The sequence below is a fragment of the Cottoperca gobio genome, unplaced genomic scaffold (genome assembly GCF_900634415.1).
Source record: "Cottoperca gobio unplaced genomic scaffold, fCotGob3.1 fCotGob3_189arrow_ctg1, whole genome shotgun sequence".
NCBI classification, from domain to species: Eukaryota; Metazoa; Chordata; class Actinopteri; order Perciformes; family Bovichtidae; genus Cottoperca; species Cottoperca gobio.
Window position 1 is genome coordinate 47,740 of NW_021166832.1, and position 20,033 is coordinate 67,772.

Sequence of the window (20,033 nt, forward strand, 5' to 3'; positions counted from 1 at the left end):
ACCTGTGGCTGGAAGAGGCTTCCGGCTCCTGCTCCGTTCTTTGATACGGTGACCTTGTTAATGCCCTCTCGGTGTTCGGCCGTTAGCTTTGTGGTGATGCAGGTGCTTTACACAACTCCCCCCCCGGCACGTCTCCTCTTTACGTTACACAGAGTCCGTCTCTCCTCCCACACGTTCAGACATGTTGCTCTTAGAACAACGTTAAACATTAAAAATACTTTTACATGCTCTACTGAGCATTTGTCTGGTAAACAAAGTCAACTTCCACAAGAACTATAAGCCCTAGTGTGTAGTTCCTGAATCATCATTCATTCCTTCCTAACACAAAGAGGACGGTGAGCCTGGAGTAGGTTGTGATCCACGCGCTGCAGAAGGAACTGTCCAAAAACATTAAGACTGCAGACGTCTCTGCTGGACGGCTGGACGATTAAGAGTCATGGCTGACAGCTGTGTTTCATAACCACAGGAAGCCCAGACTGACATGCAGCTGTCAGGAGAAAGAGAGAGAGAGAGTGTGTGTGTGTGTGTGTGTGTGTGTGTGTGTGTGTGTGTGTGTGTGTGTGTGTGTGTGTGTGTGTGTGTGTGTGTGTGTGTGTGTGCAGGTAAAGGCTGACTGAGTGGAGATTACCAGTGGCTTGAAATATTATCACATGCTATTAGCACTGCATCACTGTTCATTAGGCTGAAGGCTAGCTGGAGCTGCAGCCCTGCAGAGGGAGAGGGAGAGACAGAGAGAGGGAGAGAGGGAGAGGCAGAGATGGAGAGAGGGAGACAGAGAGAGGGAGACAGAGAGAGGGAGAGAGGGAGAGAGAGAGAGGGAGACAGAGAGAGAGAGAGAGGGAGACAGAGAGAGAGAGAGAGGGAGGGAGGAATTAAGCAGAAGAAATGAAATTGGATCAAGAGGATGGTCTTGAGAGGGAGAGAGAGACAGATGTGGAGTTTCCCGCCACACCAAGACAGGACATGGCATTAAAGTACAAGTCCTCCGTAGTATGGCCCTAACACCCATCATAGAGCATTAACCAGAGGTACCAGAGGTACCAGAGGTAGGGTGTCCCACAGCGTCTATCAAAGCAATGATTTGTGTGTCCTGTAAACAGTGATCACAGAGAGGCATTAAACAGCGCTGTCAGCCACACAGGCTTCACTCTCAGGGCCCTGATAGCTGCTGCTGTGTGTATGAAGCAGCAGACAGAGGAGCAGTAAAGCTGTCTCACTATCAGACACAAACATTAGTCGCTGTCACACTCACTTTGCCTTCGCACAGACAACAGTTTAGTGTATCATCAAAGCCACAACAATTCTCATTTCTGAGATCCAATGGCGCCGCTCGAGAAGACACTTGAAGTGGAAGCACACATTTGCAACGTAGATGAGAAGGAATGCTGTGTTGGTTGCTTGAGTAATCTAGAATCATTATGCATGCTATGAAACACAAAAACAATACTTGTTTTTCTTTTTTCTTCCGCTTGTAACTGCCTCTAATGAGGAAGATCATTACGACGCATGTGAAGTAGGGACAATTCATCAAGAAGTTCACAAAGCTCCGCTCTGTTGTGAGACACAGTTAAGAGTTTCTCTGCAAGTTCGCAAAGTAATAGTTCGCTATCTCCCCCCTCCGTGCTCCCTATCCCCCCTCTTTATCTCATTTTGGAGCACTCTAAGAGCCGGCAGTAATGAATCGGCTAATCGCAGTTATCTGTTCTATTCAAGTGCTTCGTAAAGCAAATCAATAACGCTTGGCTCTGAGCCAGGCGTTCACTTTGACAGACGTTGCTCGCTAATCTATTTCTGGGGTTTTTTGTTTCTGTCCTAAAAGATGTTTACTTTTTCTGCGTCTGTCCTCTTCCTCCATCTCCGTACTTCAGCAAGGTCAGCGGGGAGACGGAAGGAGAACAGCGCTCACACGGCCAAGCCAGCTGGCGAGCTCGGAGGACACGAGTCAAGCACCGAGCGCTTGAAGTTCATTTGACGGAGATACATTTCCTCTTTGGTTGTTGGAACTGTTGGAAGTCATTGTAGCTGAGAGACTTACTAACAAGCCCTACGCCCGCACGATGCTGTTTCCACAGTAACAGATCAATAACAGCGACACAACAACTGATAAGACTCTTCTATGAATTTCAAATGTTCTCCCTGTGGTGCCTGCATTGGCTGCAGACGAAACAAGAATATTGATAAGCTGCGAGGCCCGTCCTCCCAACACAGATCCCTTGCATAATGTCTTGGACATCTTTTCCTCGTGTTTCTACTGCACATGAAATATTTGATTGCCAGAATATGTGGGTTAGAAATATTCATAAGAATGGAAATAAATTCATTTGGGAATATTCAGCCTTATTTCCACTTTCTGCCTAAACCAGGAAGACATGGATCTGAGCAGTCGGTGTCGTCTGATGTGGCTCACCAGTCCTAATGACGCTACTGCTCCCACCATTGGAGAAAACCACACGATCCAGCGCCACAGTATTACTCCCAGACTCCGTCCAGCACGAGAACAACGAGCTCTACTTTCCCCTTCAAGGCCCCAAGAACTCCGAGACATGAGAACATGGTCTCTGGTGAAAAGTGGCTCCACACCAATGTGTTAATGAAGTTAAGTCCAATTACGGGAGGCACTGAACAGCGTAATCTGATACATACAATCAAGTTCTGTGGAGATACGTTAAAGTCGTAGTGCACACGTGTGATTGTGTTGCATTCTGCTGCACACCGAGTGAAAGTGGCTGAACGAAGCCGACGTGTATAAAACCCATCTGTAGTCAAATGTATGCACTGCATGAGGATTTGTCTCTTGTTGTTACATGAGGAAAAAAGCTTCCTTCGAGACACAGGCAGAGAAAAGAGCAAGCAATTAGAGGAAGAGAATGGAGAGGGAGGCAGATCGAAGGAGGGAAGGCAACAGAGAGATGTTTGAATGTGATTAATGAGATCACTGCAGGGAAGGCTCTGGCATTGTACTGAGCAGGGGAGAGAAGGGGGGAGAGACGAGAGGGGGAGAGGGGGAGAGGGGAGAGAGGGAGAGAGGAGGAGAGGGAGAGAGGAGGAGAGGGAGGAGAGGAGGAGAGAGACGAGAGGAGGAGAGGGAGAGAGGGAGAGAGACAGAGAGGGAGAGAGGGAGAGAGGAGGAGAGGGAGAGAGGGAGCGAGGAGGAGAGGAGGAGAGAGGGAGAGAGGAGGAGAGGGAGAGAGGGAGGAGAGAGACGAGAGGAGGAGAGGAGAGGGAGAGGGAGAGAGGAGGAGAGGGAGAGAGGGAGAGAGGAGGAGAGAGACGAGAGGAGGAGAGGGGGAGAGGGAGAGAGGAGGAGGAGAGGAGAGAGGGAGAGAGGGGGAGAGGAGGAGAGGGAGAGAGGAGGAGAGAGACGAGAGGAGGAGAGAGACGAGAGGAGGAGAGGGAGAGAGGAGAGAGGAGAGGAGAGAGGGGAGAGGGGAGAGGAGAGAGGAGAGAGAGGGAGAGAGAGAGGGAGGAGAGGGAGAGAGGGGGAGAGGGAGAGACAGACGAGAGGGAGGAGAGAGGGATGAGAGGAGGAGAGGGAGAGAGGGAGAGAGGAGGAGAGGGAGAGAGGGACAGAGGGAGAGACAGACGAGAGGGAGAGAGGAGGAGAGGGAGAGAGGGAGAGAGGAGGAGAGGGAGAGAGGAGGAGAGGGGGAGAGGGAGAGAGGAGGAGAGGGAGAGAGGGAGAGGGAGAGAGGGAGAGAGAGACGAGAGGGAGAGAGGGAGAGAGGAGAGGAGAGAGGGAGAGAGGGAGAGAGGGAGAGAGGGAGAGAGGAGGAGAGGGAGAGAGGAGGAGAGGGAGAGAGGGAGAGAGAGACGAGAGGGAGAGAGGGAGAGAGGAGAGGGAGAGAGGGAGAGAGGGAGAGAGAGGGAGAGAGAGAGAGGGAGAGAGGAGGAGAGGGAGAGAGGAGAGAGGAGGAGAGGGAGAGAGGGAGAGAGGGAGAGAGAGAGAGAGGAGGAGAGAGGGAGAGAGAGAGAGAGAGAGAGAGAGAGGAGGAGAGGGAGAGAGGGAGAGAGACATCATGTTGGGATGAATGGACTGACTGGCTCTCGTCTTTTAACAGTGAAGTGTTTGGAGTAGTGGTCCAGGTCTGGCAGAGAGAGAGAGAGGGAGAGAGGGAGAGAGGGAGAGAGAGAGAGAGGAGGAGAGGGAGAGAGGGAGAGAGAGAGAGAGAGAGGAGAGAGAGAGGGAGAGAGGGAGAGAGGGAGAGAGACATCATGTTGGGATGAATGGACTGACTGGCTCTCGTCTTTTAACAGTGAAGTGTTTGGAGTAGTGGTCCAGGTCTGGCAGAGAGAGAGAGAGGGAGAGAGGGAGAGAGGGAGAGAGAGAGAGAGGAGGAGAGGGAGAGAGGGAGAGAGAGAGAGAGAGAGAGAGAGGGAGAGAGGGAGAGAGGGAGAGAGACATCATGTTGGGATGAATGGACTGACTGGCTCTCGTCTTTTAACAGTGAAGTGTTTGGAGTAGTGGTCCAGGTCTGGCAGAGAGAGAGGCGTGTCCTCTGAAGACGCAGACTGCTGCCTGCAGACTGCAGACTACAGGGTTAAGGACTGAGCAGGAGGGGGTCAAGTGGAGGCCAGGTTGTGAATGAGGTCCAATGAAGGAGCCGGTCTGTAGACTATAGATGCTTTATGGTAATTAAACATGTACAGCTCATGCCCACACACTACAATACATATTTAAATAGACATTGACAGGAAAATAATCAACTGTTTTGATAATCGATGAATCATTTACGTCATGCTGAAATGTCTTTAAATGCTGTTTTCAGCCTCACATATAGAGATCTGCTGCTTCTCTTTATTAAAGGGACAAAACAAGACATTTAAAGACACCTTGGACTTTGAGAAACCCATCCTTTCTCACTATTTACTGACTTTTTATAGAACAAACCATTAATCTAATAATCTGCAGATTAATCCATAATGAAAATAATCTTTACTTGCATCCCTACATTCACATAAACTCCAACACTTCCAGACGTGTGAGTTGCATTGCCTCAATGAATCACATTTAGGATAAAAGAAATGCTTTTAACAGATGACGGAGAACTCAAAGCGTCGGGCTCGGCTGAAGTTCCTCTTAGATGTTCAGTAGAGTTCGGACCACCTGCTGACCGGAGGGTATCCCCCACACAGCACAAAGAAGGCCTTCATACAGTAAAGCACTCAACTGTAAGATGATATTTATTGGTCATTCTGGTTAGAAGCACGGTTGCCCGTCTGAGCTGACATCCAGAAGACACCTTGAGGTCCTGAGGTAATACAAACACAACATCTCTCTCCACTTGCAACTCTCAAATTGTTCATTTACTATTAAATGTACTTTCTGCAGGCTGTGCTCGGCTCCCAGCTGTTGTCGATGGGCAAACTGAGTCTTAAGTGTTTAGTTCAACATGACTGGAAAGCATGCAGAGTGCTGAAGATGTCCGTAATGGATACATATCAGCAGCTGTCATGTCAGCTAAAACGCTCCTCATGTCATCATGTCATTTTGCTAAGTTCTAAATATTAGTTGCCCGCCTGGTGAACAGGTGCATTGAGGAGGATGGTTTTCATTTCATTCTAAACAAGGCAACAGACAAAAAAAAGGTTTAACAAAAGGGAGCAATTATTTGTTGTGTGTGGGATTAATTAGACCGCAGCATTCATTCTGAAACAAAGGGATGCGACGGATGTTTTAGAAGGCATTCAGTGAGAAACAACAATATGTGAGAACGATGATTGGAAAAGATTCTACCTGGGGGCAACTGGGACGAGGCTTTTCACTTGTAATGTATTTATTTTCATGTCGGCTCAAGGTTAATGCAAGTCATGGCGTGACGATGGAGATGTCTAATAAAGCTAGTATGATTAATAATCCTTTGGTCTTGTTTATTTGGGATCCCACATGGAGTCACTAATGACCAACTGGAAACAACAACGGAAAGCTGTTAACCAAGTGTAATGAACAGGGTTCATGTTCAGATCATACTTATCGTATCACAAAAGTGAGTAGAATAGATTTAAAACTCTTATTTTAAATGATGGCAGATCAAATAAAGATGAACTGGAGATGGAAACCAATAGAGCTTCGTCTTACTTACTTATTGATGATTGACTACTTTCCAGCGGCAGCACTTTTAAATCTATCCATCATTAACAACTGTTTTATTAGCATGTCCTTGGATATGTTTCCTGTTTCCTGTAGCAGTTTCCCCCCTCGTCTTTAATGTATGTGAAATGTGTTTTATGGATGCAGCATGGGTGGAAGCCCAATACAAAGTTCCCACAATGTGGGACAATAAAGTGAATCTTGAATTTGAGTTTTGGGGATGCAGGTGACAGGAAACAGGATGGGCTTCTATTCAGTTGTTGATAGACACATCATCCTCAATGCTAGAGCCTCTCTCTCTCTGGTTGTCCGTCTCCCCATCTGTCTATCATTCTGTCTCTCCATCTCTGTCCTTTCCAACCTGTCCACCTCTCTCTTCCTTTCCATACCAATGTATTCCTCTATTACCAGATTGACAATCCAGAGCCCCTTTCACACATGCACCGCAACCCTGAAATAACCTAAACACCTTGCCTATAGCAGACAGAGTGTTTCCTGTAAGTGAGCACGCTTCTGACACAATCTCCAGCTGTGTACTACATGTGTGAAAGGGAAACTCCGGACAATGCGCGGACCCGATTCTCCGGTTATTGTCCGGAGGTCATATGAGAAAACAGCTCACGTGGGCTACAGTCGATATAGAACAGAAGGGGGTTGGAGAACAGAGCTTAGCTTACCATTTGCTTCCACATTAAAATGTAGGCCAGGCTAAGCAGGACTAGTGGAGCAGGTGAGCAGCCTCGAGGTCGACAGGAAACAGACTCTCTGATCACATTCCCTCTGAGGGCGACCGATCCAGAGACTCTGAGGCTCAATGGGGGTGAACACAGCATAGAGGGTTGAGAACGAGCTGTAGGGGGGTTACTTCTTGTCCACCAGGTCCCTGTAGGAGCAGCTGCCTGCATTTACAAGCCTTTCAAGTCCCTGACACTATATGCCCTATGATCAGCTGCTACCCTCAGCAACACACACTCTTTGCACACACACACACATGCTTGCTCGTATTGTATTGACCAGTGTGGGAGCCAGGTGAGACAGACATGCAGCCTCTGCTACGTTAACCCGTCCATCAGGACTTGTCCAGTTAAACACCTGAACCACCTTTTCAAGTTGTCTCCTTCAGCTGCCAGGGGCATCATCCAATCCAATTCCTGATTACTCATCAGGGCATGATGAGAAGAGTTAATTAGGCCAAAAGCAGCACATCATGGTTGAAGGCTTGAAGGATAAACAGCCGTAAGACATTTTTTCCATCCATTGTTTACTGCTGATACAACCCAGCACTAATCAACCGCTGACTTCCATTCAACACTCACACCCACCACCATCCTCTGTGGTGTTTGAACAAAGAAAACAAAGCATTCAGAACAGGTCAAAATACTGAAGGCAACATTACCCTAAAACTGGGGAAAGAATGGATGTTTGTAAAATAGATATTTCATTCATGTACATATTATACAACCTATGAACTCATTGGCTATCGGTCTGATGACGATAAGCCTCTGGGGGCAAGGGGCAATATTATATAGGCCAGTATCCAGACTTCCTTCTCCGTGCGCTGCTCATTGTTTACAGTCCGATTAGCAACTTGAGATGCAAGACTGGAGTCGGAGTTGAGAGACAACGTCTAGTTGTAGCCAGTTTACAAGCTAACAAAAAGCTAAATTGTAGTTCGATGATAGTTGATGAGTTCTGAGATTGCATATTTACTCTCTACACGGACTGTTCATTCAACCAAAGCCTGCTCAAAAGGTGATTACTACTCGGACTACAAACGGAAACCAGAACGCTTCGGATACACAATCTTTACCGGTTGCCAACAGATTCTACATTTGAATGCAGAACCTGTTTATAGAGATTAAATATTATATAATTTAATGAGTAGATCTGAGTAACTGGAGGGTGCCGTCTGGGAATGTATCCCTGTGGTCTCAGGTTCAGAAGCTCTTAACCCTGCTGCTGTGTGTGAGAGAACTGGGATGGAGGATGTTCATTGTTGCTGCCTGTAAATTGCATCTGATTAACAGGGGAATTGTGAATGTGTCTCTGCTGAGCTTGCTTTAACCTCCCCAATCTTCTATTGCTGGGATGTCTATCAACATCCAATTTTACATGTGCAGCCGCGCCCTCCATCTCCATCTCCATCAAAGACAGTGCTCCCCGCTGCTCCTCTCCTCCTTCATACCGTTGTTGCTTCCCACCAATCCCAGTCCCCTTCATCTGTGCTCAAGCACAAAGCGAAACACACATAGCAATTCCAATTTAGATGATGCAATTCTTGGGTAAGGTGTAGCCAGAAGAAAACGCACGGCAGATCGTCTATCTCTATAATCTGACTCGCAGAGCCCAATAGCAGTCTTTTGGTCTCCGGGTATATATGAATGTTATTGTAGATGATGGATCCTGGTGAGCATCAATGTAAAACTGGATCTAGAATATAAATAGGACATTAACTCATGGGCAGGAGTACAAACTCACTGGAACATCTTCTGGTGTTTAGCTTACAGTGGACTAAAGGTCTAGTGTTGGCCCTGATTGGAACAGCTTTGACTGATGCTAGAAGTGCATGTAGGCCTGGAATATTGATTGCCCCCTCGCAGCTTTCTGCTGAGGTGAACATCTACTGCCCTCCACAATCAATCATCGCCTCCAGGTGTGCCACCCAGAAGTCCACAACCATTTTCTGAAAGCCTCATGACACTCAACCTGAATGTGAGAATGCAATCGTCCAAAACATTCGGATTGGACATTCAACGGACTTTACCCTGCTAGCTCCTGAGTGCAAAGTCAGTGTGTCGGAAATCCCCATCATGACGGGCCTCCTGCACGTTCCCAGGCACCACTCCTTGCGAAAACCAAGCCGATCTCTTGTTGTGTGCTACATGTGCGAAAGGGAAACTCATTGTCTGGAGTTCATACAAGAAAACGTCTTCAGACTACACATTTCTGTCGTATGACAGCACTTTTGGATCCAACATCACACAGTAAAATGTACACACTTCACACCCTGTCTACATGGTGCTAATATACTCGAAGAGTCTCACAACTGTAGTGTTATGGTTTCCACTATATGCATTCTCCTCACCTTAGTGTCTGCTCGCTCCCCCACCCTCTTAACCCCTGTTCCTCAATCAATCCCCTGCAAAAGCCAGCAGTATCCGCCAACACTATCCCTCCTGCTTTGCCATGCTCCAAAGCCAAAGCCCAGGAAACAGCAGCATATACAACAGCCAGTCTGCAGGGAGAATGAGAGGGTGGTGGGGGGAGGGAAGGAGGAGCGGGATTGAATGAGGAAGTGGGAGAAGGAGGGTAGGGTAGGGGGGATTCTTTGGGAAGGGAGCCAATCCAATTACAGGCAGCGGTGCAGCCCTGGTTTCTTTGGCGACACTAAATTCACATTTCAATGGTCTCTTCCTTCCTCCCCCAGTACCTTCCTCCTTCTCCTTCTCTTCCTGCTACTCTTCTTCTTATTTTTTCTCATCATGGCTCACACTCACACCCCTAAATGTGCCTTGCCACACACCCTCCCTTTCCCCATCTGTCTGTCTCGCTTGGCTGCATGAAAGAGGTAAAGGTATAGAACAGTATCACCAGCAAAGCATCAAATCTTGTTACCCTATAGCTGTTTCATGCTCACATCTGAAGGAAGCCTGCAGCATGCTCCCCCGTCTACACGTCTTAGGAGCTTATCAGCCTCCTGCAGGAGCTGCAGACAGGGCTCATCAGGTCACCCTGTCCCTCTGACACCTGAGGGAGTCAATGTATAACACTCTCATTGTAAACATGCATATTTCACACACACCTTGACAATAAAAGTGTCTTCCTACCACTACAATCATGCAGCCTTATTGATGATTCATTACCTTATTGAAAAGGTTATGTTTTCTTCTTCCCGGCTGCCGACATGGGAAGACTAATTGTGGTCTTTCTGTCTTCCATCCCCATAGATGGATAGTTGGTGTGTGTTGAATCATGTGCTTTCATGCAAATCAAAACCGGCTCTCGTCCAATAATGTACCTGCATGCAAATGTTTTGCACAGCGCCTTGTCTAATCACGTGAAACAGTAAAACACCTGTTTCATTCCCCTCAATATTGACGATTGCTTCCTCTCATACCTTCAACACACACACACACACACACACACACACACACACACACACACACACACAGAGTCGTTGCTCACGGCATCGTTTGTATATTTAAAGTACTCAGAAATAAGTGAACTTCCTGCATCTTCTCCTCACTTCGTAGTGACGGGATGATAATGAATTATGATGACAATAAATCAGATGATATTTATCACCAGGAAGTTTTGCTCGTACAAGTATTACCACCTGTCTCTGCGGAGTGCTGCACACGGTCTTTCTGCTCTAGGTGCCCTTCTCGTATCGAGGTTAATTCCTCCCCCATGTTAGCGTTACTGTGGTTACAGTCATGCCTCTCTGAGGAGTACACAGCAAGGCTATTCTGCATGAATTCTCAAACAGGAAGCAGAGGATAGGAGATGGAGACAGAGTGCTCGGGGAAGGCAAGAGTGGAAGGAAGCGGGGAGATAAAAACAATATGCAAGCGACGGCAACACAGTGGGGAAAACACTTGTTTGTGTCTCATCCAATTCAACCAAGTAGAAAAGGGTGCTACATTATTAAACAGCTCAAACAGGAGATTACATGGAGCGAACATTCCCTCCACCACAGCCTGATTGGTGTATTGATTTAATTATGAATAGATGGAGACCAAAATAACCCATACCAGCACTGTTTGTGTTGTGTTGCCACTCCAGGCTTGGAAACGCAAAGAACTTGCCAAAAGATGCATCAAAATGGTTTTAACAACTTTGTTCCATTTCCAGTCTCTTCCTCTGAGCTTTACACAGCTCTTGCTGGTATGGGGGGGTTGGGGTTATGTGACAGCTGTATGAGCCAGTGTTGGCCATGTGATTCGCTCCTACTGTCATTCAAACAGGCCGCCAAGTGAACAAACCACTGTCTAAATGTCGTCCACCCGCACAAAAACACATCATGTACATTAAAAGACAACAATAATATTAAATTGACAATCTCAGTCCTCTCATCCCCCAAAACATAGCCCTCACTTTCCTCCCCATTCAATCCTGTCAGTGAGCCATCTCATCTAATACCTTGTTTCCTGTGGCTGGGGTGCGAAATCTGTCATTATTAAGGGGCCAGCAGCCCTTAACCCCCTGTGGCGTATGTATTCTCTAACCAAGACGAGAAGGGTTAGTGCATGGGCCTGCTCTCTCTTTTGCCTCTCAGTGAGCCACAGGCAGAAAGGTGCCTATTAAAATTAATGGGCCAGTGCAGGTTATTCAACACTGCGACACTGGAGCTCACTTAACAAGGAACTGACCACTAGCCATCGTCATCGCCCCTCTCCGACGCTCTGACAGCCCACATTAAATATTAAGGAGATAAGTTACTCTGTGACTACGATCCATCTGCACAGAAATAGGAGCACTCCACAGTGTGTGCACCCTGTGGAGACTGTATCACAGTGATCTGCCAGGGGAAACGAGGAGAGGCGCTCACCTTCTTTAGACGTCCGCTTTTGGTGCCCACAAAGGCTACACAGTAGCCATTGTAGACATAGGAGGTGACAGAAGTCATGCGGTCCCGGGTCTCGGTGTAGAGAGTGTGACCGGTCACCAGCTGAGAACCACCGAGCGGCTGGTTGATGTCCAGACCACAGAAAGAGTCGTCGATAGGCACCGGCTGCAGACAGAGAACACACGTTATAGAAGAAAGGATGAGAGATAAACTGGAACACAGGAACAAAAATAAGGTGATCATGACTCTGAGATAAATGTGTCTCATTAAACATAGAAACCCTTGACATGAAATGTACTGTATGAGCCGGGGGAGCGACAAAAATACCTCAGAGGAGAGACAGACTCTGAGAATAAGACATTAGGAGAGGCTGAGACGCAGAGCATTATAGAAGAGGACAGCTGGGTAAGGAGGAAAGATGAAGACAGAGAGAGCTGCGGTCAAAGTTGTGGAAATACTGGTAGTGTCGGAGGGTGTGTGAGACGGAAATGAAGGGGTGAGAGAGGTGAGGCTGAGAGAGGGAGGGAGGACAGAGCGAGATAAGTCTCCCAGCGAGACAAACGCTGGCCTTTCTGTTCCACTTGGCAGACATGTTTCAGCTCCGCCTCACCGAGCTCCACCTTGCTCTCACCGTGGCTCATTACCCTGGCCTATCATCACACCTCTGCAGGAAGACACATGCTGCATGATAACTATGTGCACTGCATGATAACCCTGCAGCTGAGATATGCATCTCAGCGAAGAGGCTGCAATGAACTGTATTCACCTATTCATCAGCAACATAAAGTCTCATTACATTTGACTTCAGCTGAGATGATACTGTGTATCTTACAGGAGATAGTGAGAGTGAAGACTTCTCTCCTGCAGCGTCTCTCAGATAAGACAGGACGATGGAAATGTCTTCCTGGTGTTGAATCAGGTCAGCTGAGACAGTCTGAGTGGCAGTGGCCTCAAAGTGCTATGTGGAGTGAAGCGAGATGCCCAGCACTGCTCCCATGTACACATCCTATATACTAGCTCACTGTATCTTCAGCTACGGTCACACTGAAAGCCAAAGTGCTCAATTCTGACTTATTGCTCAGGTCTGCTCACGGTCCTGAACAGAAGGACAATAACCAGTGGAACCAGCTTCCAGTTTATGTTCGGGAGGCAGACACCCTCTCCACATTTAAGAGTAGGCTAAAGACTTTCCTTTTTGATAAAGCTTATAGTTAGGGCTGGCTCAGGCTTGCCTTGGATCAGCCCCTAGTTGTGCTGCTATAGGTTTAGACTGCCGGGGGACACCTCCCTGCTCTCCTCCTTCTCTCCCCCTCCCCTCCCTCTCTTCTTCTCCCTCTCTATCTGTATGCATTTATGTAAATGTATGTTACTAACTCATCATCCGGGGCATCACCAGAGTTTCTGTCTCTCATGTGGCAGGTTGCCACTGATAAAGTTTACGTCAGGATCATGAATCGTGGCTGCGCCTGCTGCCCTGGTCCTGCTGGACACCGGGAAGCCTTGTTGACATTTTCCTGGTTTCATCCAAACTTTCTCTTTTTCAACACAACATCATTTCTGTCAAATGTTGTATTTGTACTATGTTGTTTATCCTGTACACACGGCATCTATTGCACGTCTGTCCGTCCTGGGAGAGGGATCCCTCCTCAGTCTCTCCCTGAGGTTTCTTCCATTGTTCCCCCTTTAATTATGGGGTTTCTTTTAGGAAGTTTTTCCTTGTGTGATGCGAGGGTCTAAGGACAGAGGGTCTGAGGACAGAGGGTCTAAGGACAGAGGGTCTAAAGACAGAGGGTCTAAGGACAGAGGGTCTAAGGACAGAGGGTCTAAAGACAGAGGGTCTAAGGACAGAGGGTCTAAGGACAGAGGGTCTAAAGACAGAGGGTCTAAGGACAGAGGGTCTAAGGACAGAGGGTCTAAGGACAGAGGGTCTAAAGACAGAGGGTCTAAGGACAGAGGGTCTAAGGACAGAGGGTCTAAGGACAGAGGGTGTCATATCCTATACAGTCTGTAAAGCACACTGAGACAAATGTATCATTTGTGATATTGGGCTATATAAATAAATTTGATTTGATTTGAATAACAAGGAGGTCAAGCATCGCACGCTGTCGTACAGAAGTAAATACGGAGGCCACTGGAGTCATGGTTTCATCTATAGGTTGATGTGCAGAGATGAAGATGATGAAGAGAGAGATATCCATGTGATCTGTGCTGCTCACAAACAGATGTGAGTAATATATGCAAAAAGATTTGGGCCACCTCGGCTTGCAGTGTGAACATGGCCGCATTCCCCCTCTGAATATAAATTCCCTCCTCTCTTCAGCCCCGACTAATTCATTCTCTATCTGCCACTGATGTATATGTGTCTCTGGTCTGTCCCTGTCAGACTATGTGGAGGGACATGTCCCACTCTGGAGGACCTTAACTACGCAGGTCTCCATGAGCGGAACAACAGCAATAACGCTGAGAGGGAACAATCGCCTCGTATAGTCACGCCCCACACTTCATGGCATTCCCTTCGCCAACATAGCACATAGAGCTGTATGTATTAAATTGCAGTATTCAAATTGGTGTAACAAATAATGTAAGCTTACATCATTCCTTTCTCCTATGGTTTTAAAATGGTTTTAAACATATGCTGATTAGACACAGAATGAATGAGATGGGAAAGCTCACAACTATCTTGAAAACCACTCTTGCACATATGTCTGTTGGGAGGCAGAACATTTGGTTGTGATCGTATCTAGATTGTTTAGATGATGTACACTTGGCAGACTTGTCCGCCAAGCTGGATCTCCCTGGAGTCCATGCGGTGGAGTTTTCTTGAACACCTTCCTGCTGATGTTTTGTTTCTGTTTTTCCCCAGCCTTATCGCAAATCTCCCCAGCAGTGAAGGAATGTAGATGTGCCACGTCTCAGACTGTTGCATACAGATTACGTTGGTTATCTTTAGCTAGAGCTGTGCTGAGACAAAAATAGACTGTGTCCCTGTGTGATTAATCCTTATCGAACAACTTGCAATACAGTATAATATTTAATCTATGCAGAGGAAAGGGTTTGGTCTGTTTCGGCAGCGACTACATAATCTTGTTCAACAATGACACAGAGTGTTACATTTGTCGTAATTTGAATGAAGGATGAATTAGAGGATTTCTGCTCCCAAGGTATATCAGTGTTATCAATACTAGCTCCCCTTTGCTCTCACGAGTGGTTAATTAGTTAGTGGGGCATGAGCAGAAAGCAGGGCAGATAGTGTTAGTCTGTGATAGTCAGAGAGACACAGAAAGAATCCCATCATGTGAGTGACTACAGAGATGGTGTGAGATCTCCAGATGGCAGAAGGCTGGACGGCTGGGTGATAAATCTTTGATTGGCTGCTGTGTCTGAATCCCTGGCTCAGCCTCACTTCCATTCCCAGCCTTAGCCTGCATGTGAGCGTGCACTTGAGCGTGCACGTGAGCGTGCACATGGTGAAATGTCTGCAAGACGAGAATGTGAGCTGGGGGTATAATTAAGGTTCTCTGACTTGAGCTCGCTGGCGTCCTGCTGTTAGCGGCGGACCAGAGGAAAAGCAAAGGTGTGTGTGTAACTCACTCAGAAACCAAGGTACAGGCAACAGTTTATAACTAAAACACATTCTCTCCGCTTGGTCTAACCTTGATTCACCTCATGCTTTGATGCATAGACACTATGACACTAAAAATACAGCAGAGGGAGAATCTAGAATATGTTTATTTAAGAAACACAAGACAGATTTAGAAGCAGCCATACTGCACGAGTTGGGGGATTTAACAGCAAGCAGACAATGTTAGCATGGTTGTTAAATGTAATTTGTATAGGCTTTAAGAGTTCCTCATCCATTGACATCTATGTGCATAATCCATAATATACTCTGGGTTTATTGGCTGCTCATTGAGCATGAGGACATGGTCTGTATCTTCTTATCTCTGTGTCTACACATGAAAAGCGAGTGTATCCTCGGTGTATAATGTGGAAGGAGAGCAGAACGTTATTGGCACTGCTCGCCTACAGAATGGAGTGGGAGGTGCAGCTCTGCAGGTAACGGCTGGCAGCCTTCAGAGCACACTGAGATGATTGGGATTCTTCTAGAAAACAGAGAAAAAGGTGCTAATTTGAGCTCCCGCAGACAAAAGAAACACGCCTCCAAATCATTGTCATCGTCATCATCTCTCCTTCCTCCAACCTCTTCTCCCGCCCTCTCAGTGGAGCTAATTAAACCCAAAAGAGCACGTTTGAGATAATGTCACGCTCCTCCTGACAATCACCTCTGACATTGTGCTAATGGGCATTATACAGATTTTAATAAGAGCGGTCAATTGGGTGACTTGGAGAATAGCAACAAAGGAAGCTGATCAGTGGCTCTCATCATAGTGAGGGTAGAGATATCATTAAATCTTAAAAATACATTAGCTCTATCACACACACACACACACACACACACACACACACACACACACACACACACACACACACACACACACACACACACACACACACACACACACACACACACACACACACACACACACACACACTGTAACGGACTAGTTACACTTACTTACTTACACTTAGCTCGTCATTAAGTCTGAATATTCTAAAATTCCTATTAGCAATTACAGAATGAAAGCACAGAGGACTGTCGTCTCCTGGGAATGAGGGGAAATCAAGGAACTTAATTCTACTCGACAACATACAGCAGACACACGGCCTTGTATTACAGGGTTTCTCCCCGACCCCCCACTGCTTTGTCTCGCTCTGGAAGGGGGGAGTGTGTTATTTGTACTGTGCTTGAGGAGAATATTATCACTTTGATGGTTGTCAAGAAAAATCAACTCCCCTCATTTATGAATATCTCATTGAAAGTGGATGTTCTGTGATATCAGAGCTGCAAAACAATTTGGCATAATTACATGTAGTATGCGAATCATTTGATAACAGAGAGTGCGCTACGCAAGGCACTCAGGAGTGCTTCCTGAGCGTCGCTGTGTTTATTTTCATTACAGCATACGCCCTCTAAACTTTGAGCTGTGACTTGTCGGCTCATTGAGAAGTTTTGGTCATTCCCCTTTCTGTTCAAGATCTTATTCTAGGGAGAAAACAAGATGTGGATTTCTGAGCATTAAAATGAATGTTGGTTAATGATTCTCTCTTCACTGGTTGAGGCCTGATTACAGTTCAGAGATAAAACGAATCCTCTGCTGCGTATCTATGAGATCCTGCTTCACCCTAAATCATCTGCGCAAGAACGAAGTGTGTAAATAATTACACTTTCCAGAAGGGGAATGTCACCACATTATATATAATTAAATATATTTCTGTGCATGCTGTGAGCACAGTACATCTGTATGTTTGCAAGTAGCGTCTGTCACTACAACTCACCGCTTTGGTGCACTGCACATCCTTCCCAAGCAGCCAGTTGAGCTCCAGGTTTCCTTCTCCCTGGTAGCAGGACTGCAGGCGCTCCTTGATTCGTGCGTTGATGTCTCGGATGGTGAAGGCGCAGAGTGCGGAGTCATCCGGCGGGCGATGGAACTGCTTCTGGCCCTTGGAGAAGATGGTGAAGAGCACGTCGTCTTGGGCGCTGATGTTGAGCGAGGCAGCGAGGATGCGGCCCGGCTTGCCGAGGTAGGCAGCCTGCAGCAGCCGGTACTCGATGCCGTTCTTCACACAGCCGATGGGCAGAGAGACGTAGGAGTGAAACTTGCGATCGTCTTTGCAGAGGCGGACAATGCGAGAGGTGTAGAACAGGTCACTGGAGGATCCGCTCGATGACATGCTGTTCTCCGGCGTCTCTGGCTGCACAGTCAGGAAGTAAACAAAGCTGCCGCTGGCGAAGCCGTACACATAGTAGATGTCAAAGTGGGAGACCAGAGCTAGTGTGTCTGATGGAATCTTGATGAGGGAGGACACAAAGTCAGTGTGCAACTCATAGTCGAGCATCGCGGAAGATTCTGGGTCACGGGGCAGCTTTCGACTGGAGATGGTGGGAAAGTAGTCCTGCTTCCCATCCACTGCTGTGCCGATGAACAGCGTGCCATCCTGGCCTTGCGAAGGTACAATGACCCCGTACATGGTCCCGGTCTGGTTGACACTGGAGAGGTAATGCTCTTTCTTGTGGGAGGGCTCCACTAAGATAAAGAGGTCATCCAATCTGAGGAGTTTACAGACACCCTGGTAGAGGCTGCCACAGGCCAGCAGCCGATTCTGGGAATAATCAATGAGGAGAAGCTTGTTGACATTGTTGGTGGAGACCAGGGGCTCAGAACAGGGCTGGACAATCAGAGGAGGGTAGCAGGCCTTGTTGTCGTCCTCCGGGCCTGTGTCATGGGAAACGAGGAGGGTCAAGTTGCCTGAGAGCTTGTACACACGGTTGACTGCTCCAATATACAAAGCCCCTGTGGTCTGGTGAACTGTCAGGTGGTTGAAGAGCCAGTCTCGACGTTCGGGGTGGAAACTAGTGAATGTCTGCCCACTGCACAAGGCAGGGGCCGCTAAGAGCCAAAAGCCTAGCAGAGTAGCAAAAGCTCGTACTTTAGGGTCAGGTGATAAAGTCCTGCGCGTAGCCCGCCGGCCCTCCATGTTTAACGGGCCTGCAAGGAAACTACCAAGCCAGCAGAGAGAATGGACGAGGGGAAGACGGGAGGAGACCTTTTGCCTCTTCGTTGTTGAAGGTTAACTTGCAGGTCAAATCTCTGCAAGGGTCTTCACATGTTTCTGGGAAAGAAAATAAAAGAGAGAAGATTGTTAAACATCACAGTATGACTAACACATCCTGCAAAGGAAACACGTCTGAGCAAAATGGAAAACGCTCTTCATTAGAAAAGCTTTCGCTGTTTGAGAAGGTCAAAGGTCATCCTCAGTGAGGCGATGAGCTGTGGACAAGAGGAGCGGAGCTTTAAAGAAACAATGAGCGGAAACTATCACGGTGCACATTCCAAAGGAGTTGCTGGACAATGCAGGAAAGAGAGGCAGGTTACAGAAACGGACATGAGCCTGACCTGACTCATACTGCCACCGCCGCTGACACACAGTGAGCTGGCACTTTCTAACAACATCCAAGCCAGACTCACATGTAGACACTTGGCAATGACTCATCAGCCTTAAAGTCAAATGTATTCAAACATATTCAAGTCTAGGTTTCTAAACCTAAAAACCCTTTTTATATGAATATTAGCATATTACCAGGATAATAAGGCTCTCAAATATGGAGATATCCTGTTTTTTTCAGTTTTGTATCTTATTAAAGTGAATATTTTTGGGTTTTGGACAAAACAAGACGTTTAAAGACATCAACTTGGACTTTAAGGAACTGGGATGGACATTTCCATCTATTTTCTGACATTTTATACACCAAACGATTAATCTAGAAAATGTGCAGATTAATCAATAATGTAAATAAGGGTTAATTGCAGCCCTAACAAGCACACAGCTGTTTTCCTTTCAAACACCAGCCTCCTCGTGTAATCTCTACATTCACCCCCCGCCTCACGTATTTTACTCAAACAATCAACCAACACTGCTATCGTTTGTCCCCTTTCCATATCTATCTTTAAAAACATACATCAAGCAAAGTCTGCAATTTATTCTGCAGAGCTCTCTGTGTGCCATAAACTAAGAGACTGAGCTCAGTGCTGTCTGTCCCCAGGAGTTAATTATCTCGTCCATTGGAAAGGAAGGCCTGGATCTTATTACTGCAACAAAGTGAGAACAAATTGGGAGCCACTTCCACCCCCCCCCCCCCCCCCTCCCTGTGCTCTCTGCTCTTTGAGGGATTTCACAGAATCTGAACCTTTTAATTATCCTTCTTCTAAACATTGTTGTTGTTTTTTAATCCTTTTATTCTATTCATCTCCTGCTGACATGATCAGATCGTAGAGGGATTAATCACAGGCGGCACAACAATCATCTTTAAATGTATTAGATCTGCACACAGCTCCCTCAGAAACACACCAGCCAGCAGTGTAGTATGTGCATGTGTGAGCCTCATTCCCCAGCATTATCAGTGTGCTCTATCAGAACCAAGCAGTGCGAGGGGCTAACAAGTGGAGACAATGGCAGTGCATCCCAAAATCAAGTATGATTAGGCGTAGCGATCCAACAAGGGTAATTACTGCGGAGCTGGAGGAGGTAAGCTGGGGAGCGACACGGGGACGCCAGGGGCTCCGACGTGTCAGAGACGGCCCTACATCGTTTGTCACGCTCCACATTTGCATTTCCAGCAGTGGGGGTGCAGAGAATCAAGGGTGAAAGATGTGGCTGGAATAATCAGCTGCTGCGCCTTGAATTAACAAGCAACAGAAGATGGGACACGGCATGTAACGTGGAGCGCTCCTGCACACCCAGGCGACTGCAGGGACT

General features: G+C 47.1%; 1 protein-coding gene across 1 annotated transcript in view; it reads right to left on the minus strand.

The window, feature by feature from the left end:
- The window catches only part of plxna2 (plexin A2), a gene marked incomplete at its 3' end in the record, with an annotated part of 74,335 nt that overhangs the window by 28,763 nt on the left and 25,539 nt on the right, over nt 1-20,033 (minus strand). Inside the window, exons 2-3 of the mRNA XM_029426482.1 lie at nt 17,055-18,389; nt 11,640-11,822 (exon numbers count right to left, since the gene is read on the minus strand). Coding sequence (XP_029282342.1) covers nt 11,640-11,822; nt 17,055-18,254 — 1,383 coding nt within the window. The remainder of the gene's footprint in view (nt 1-11,639; nt 11,823-17,054; nt 18,390-20,033) is intronic.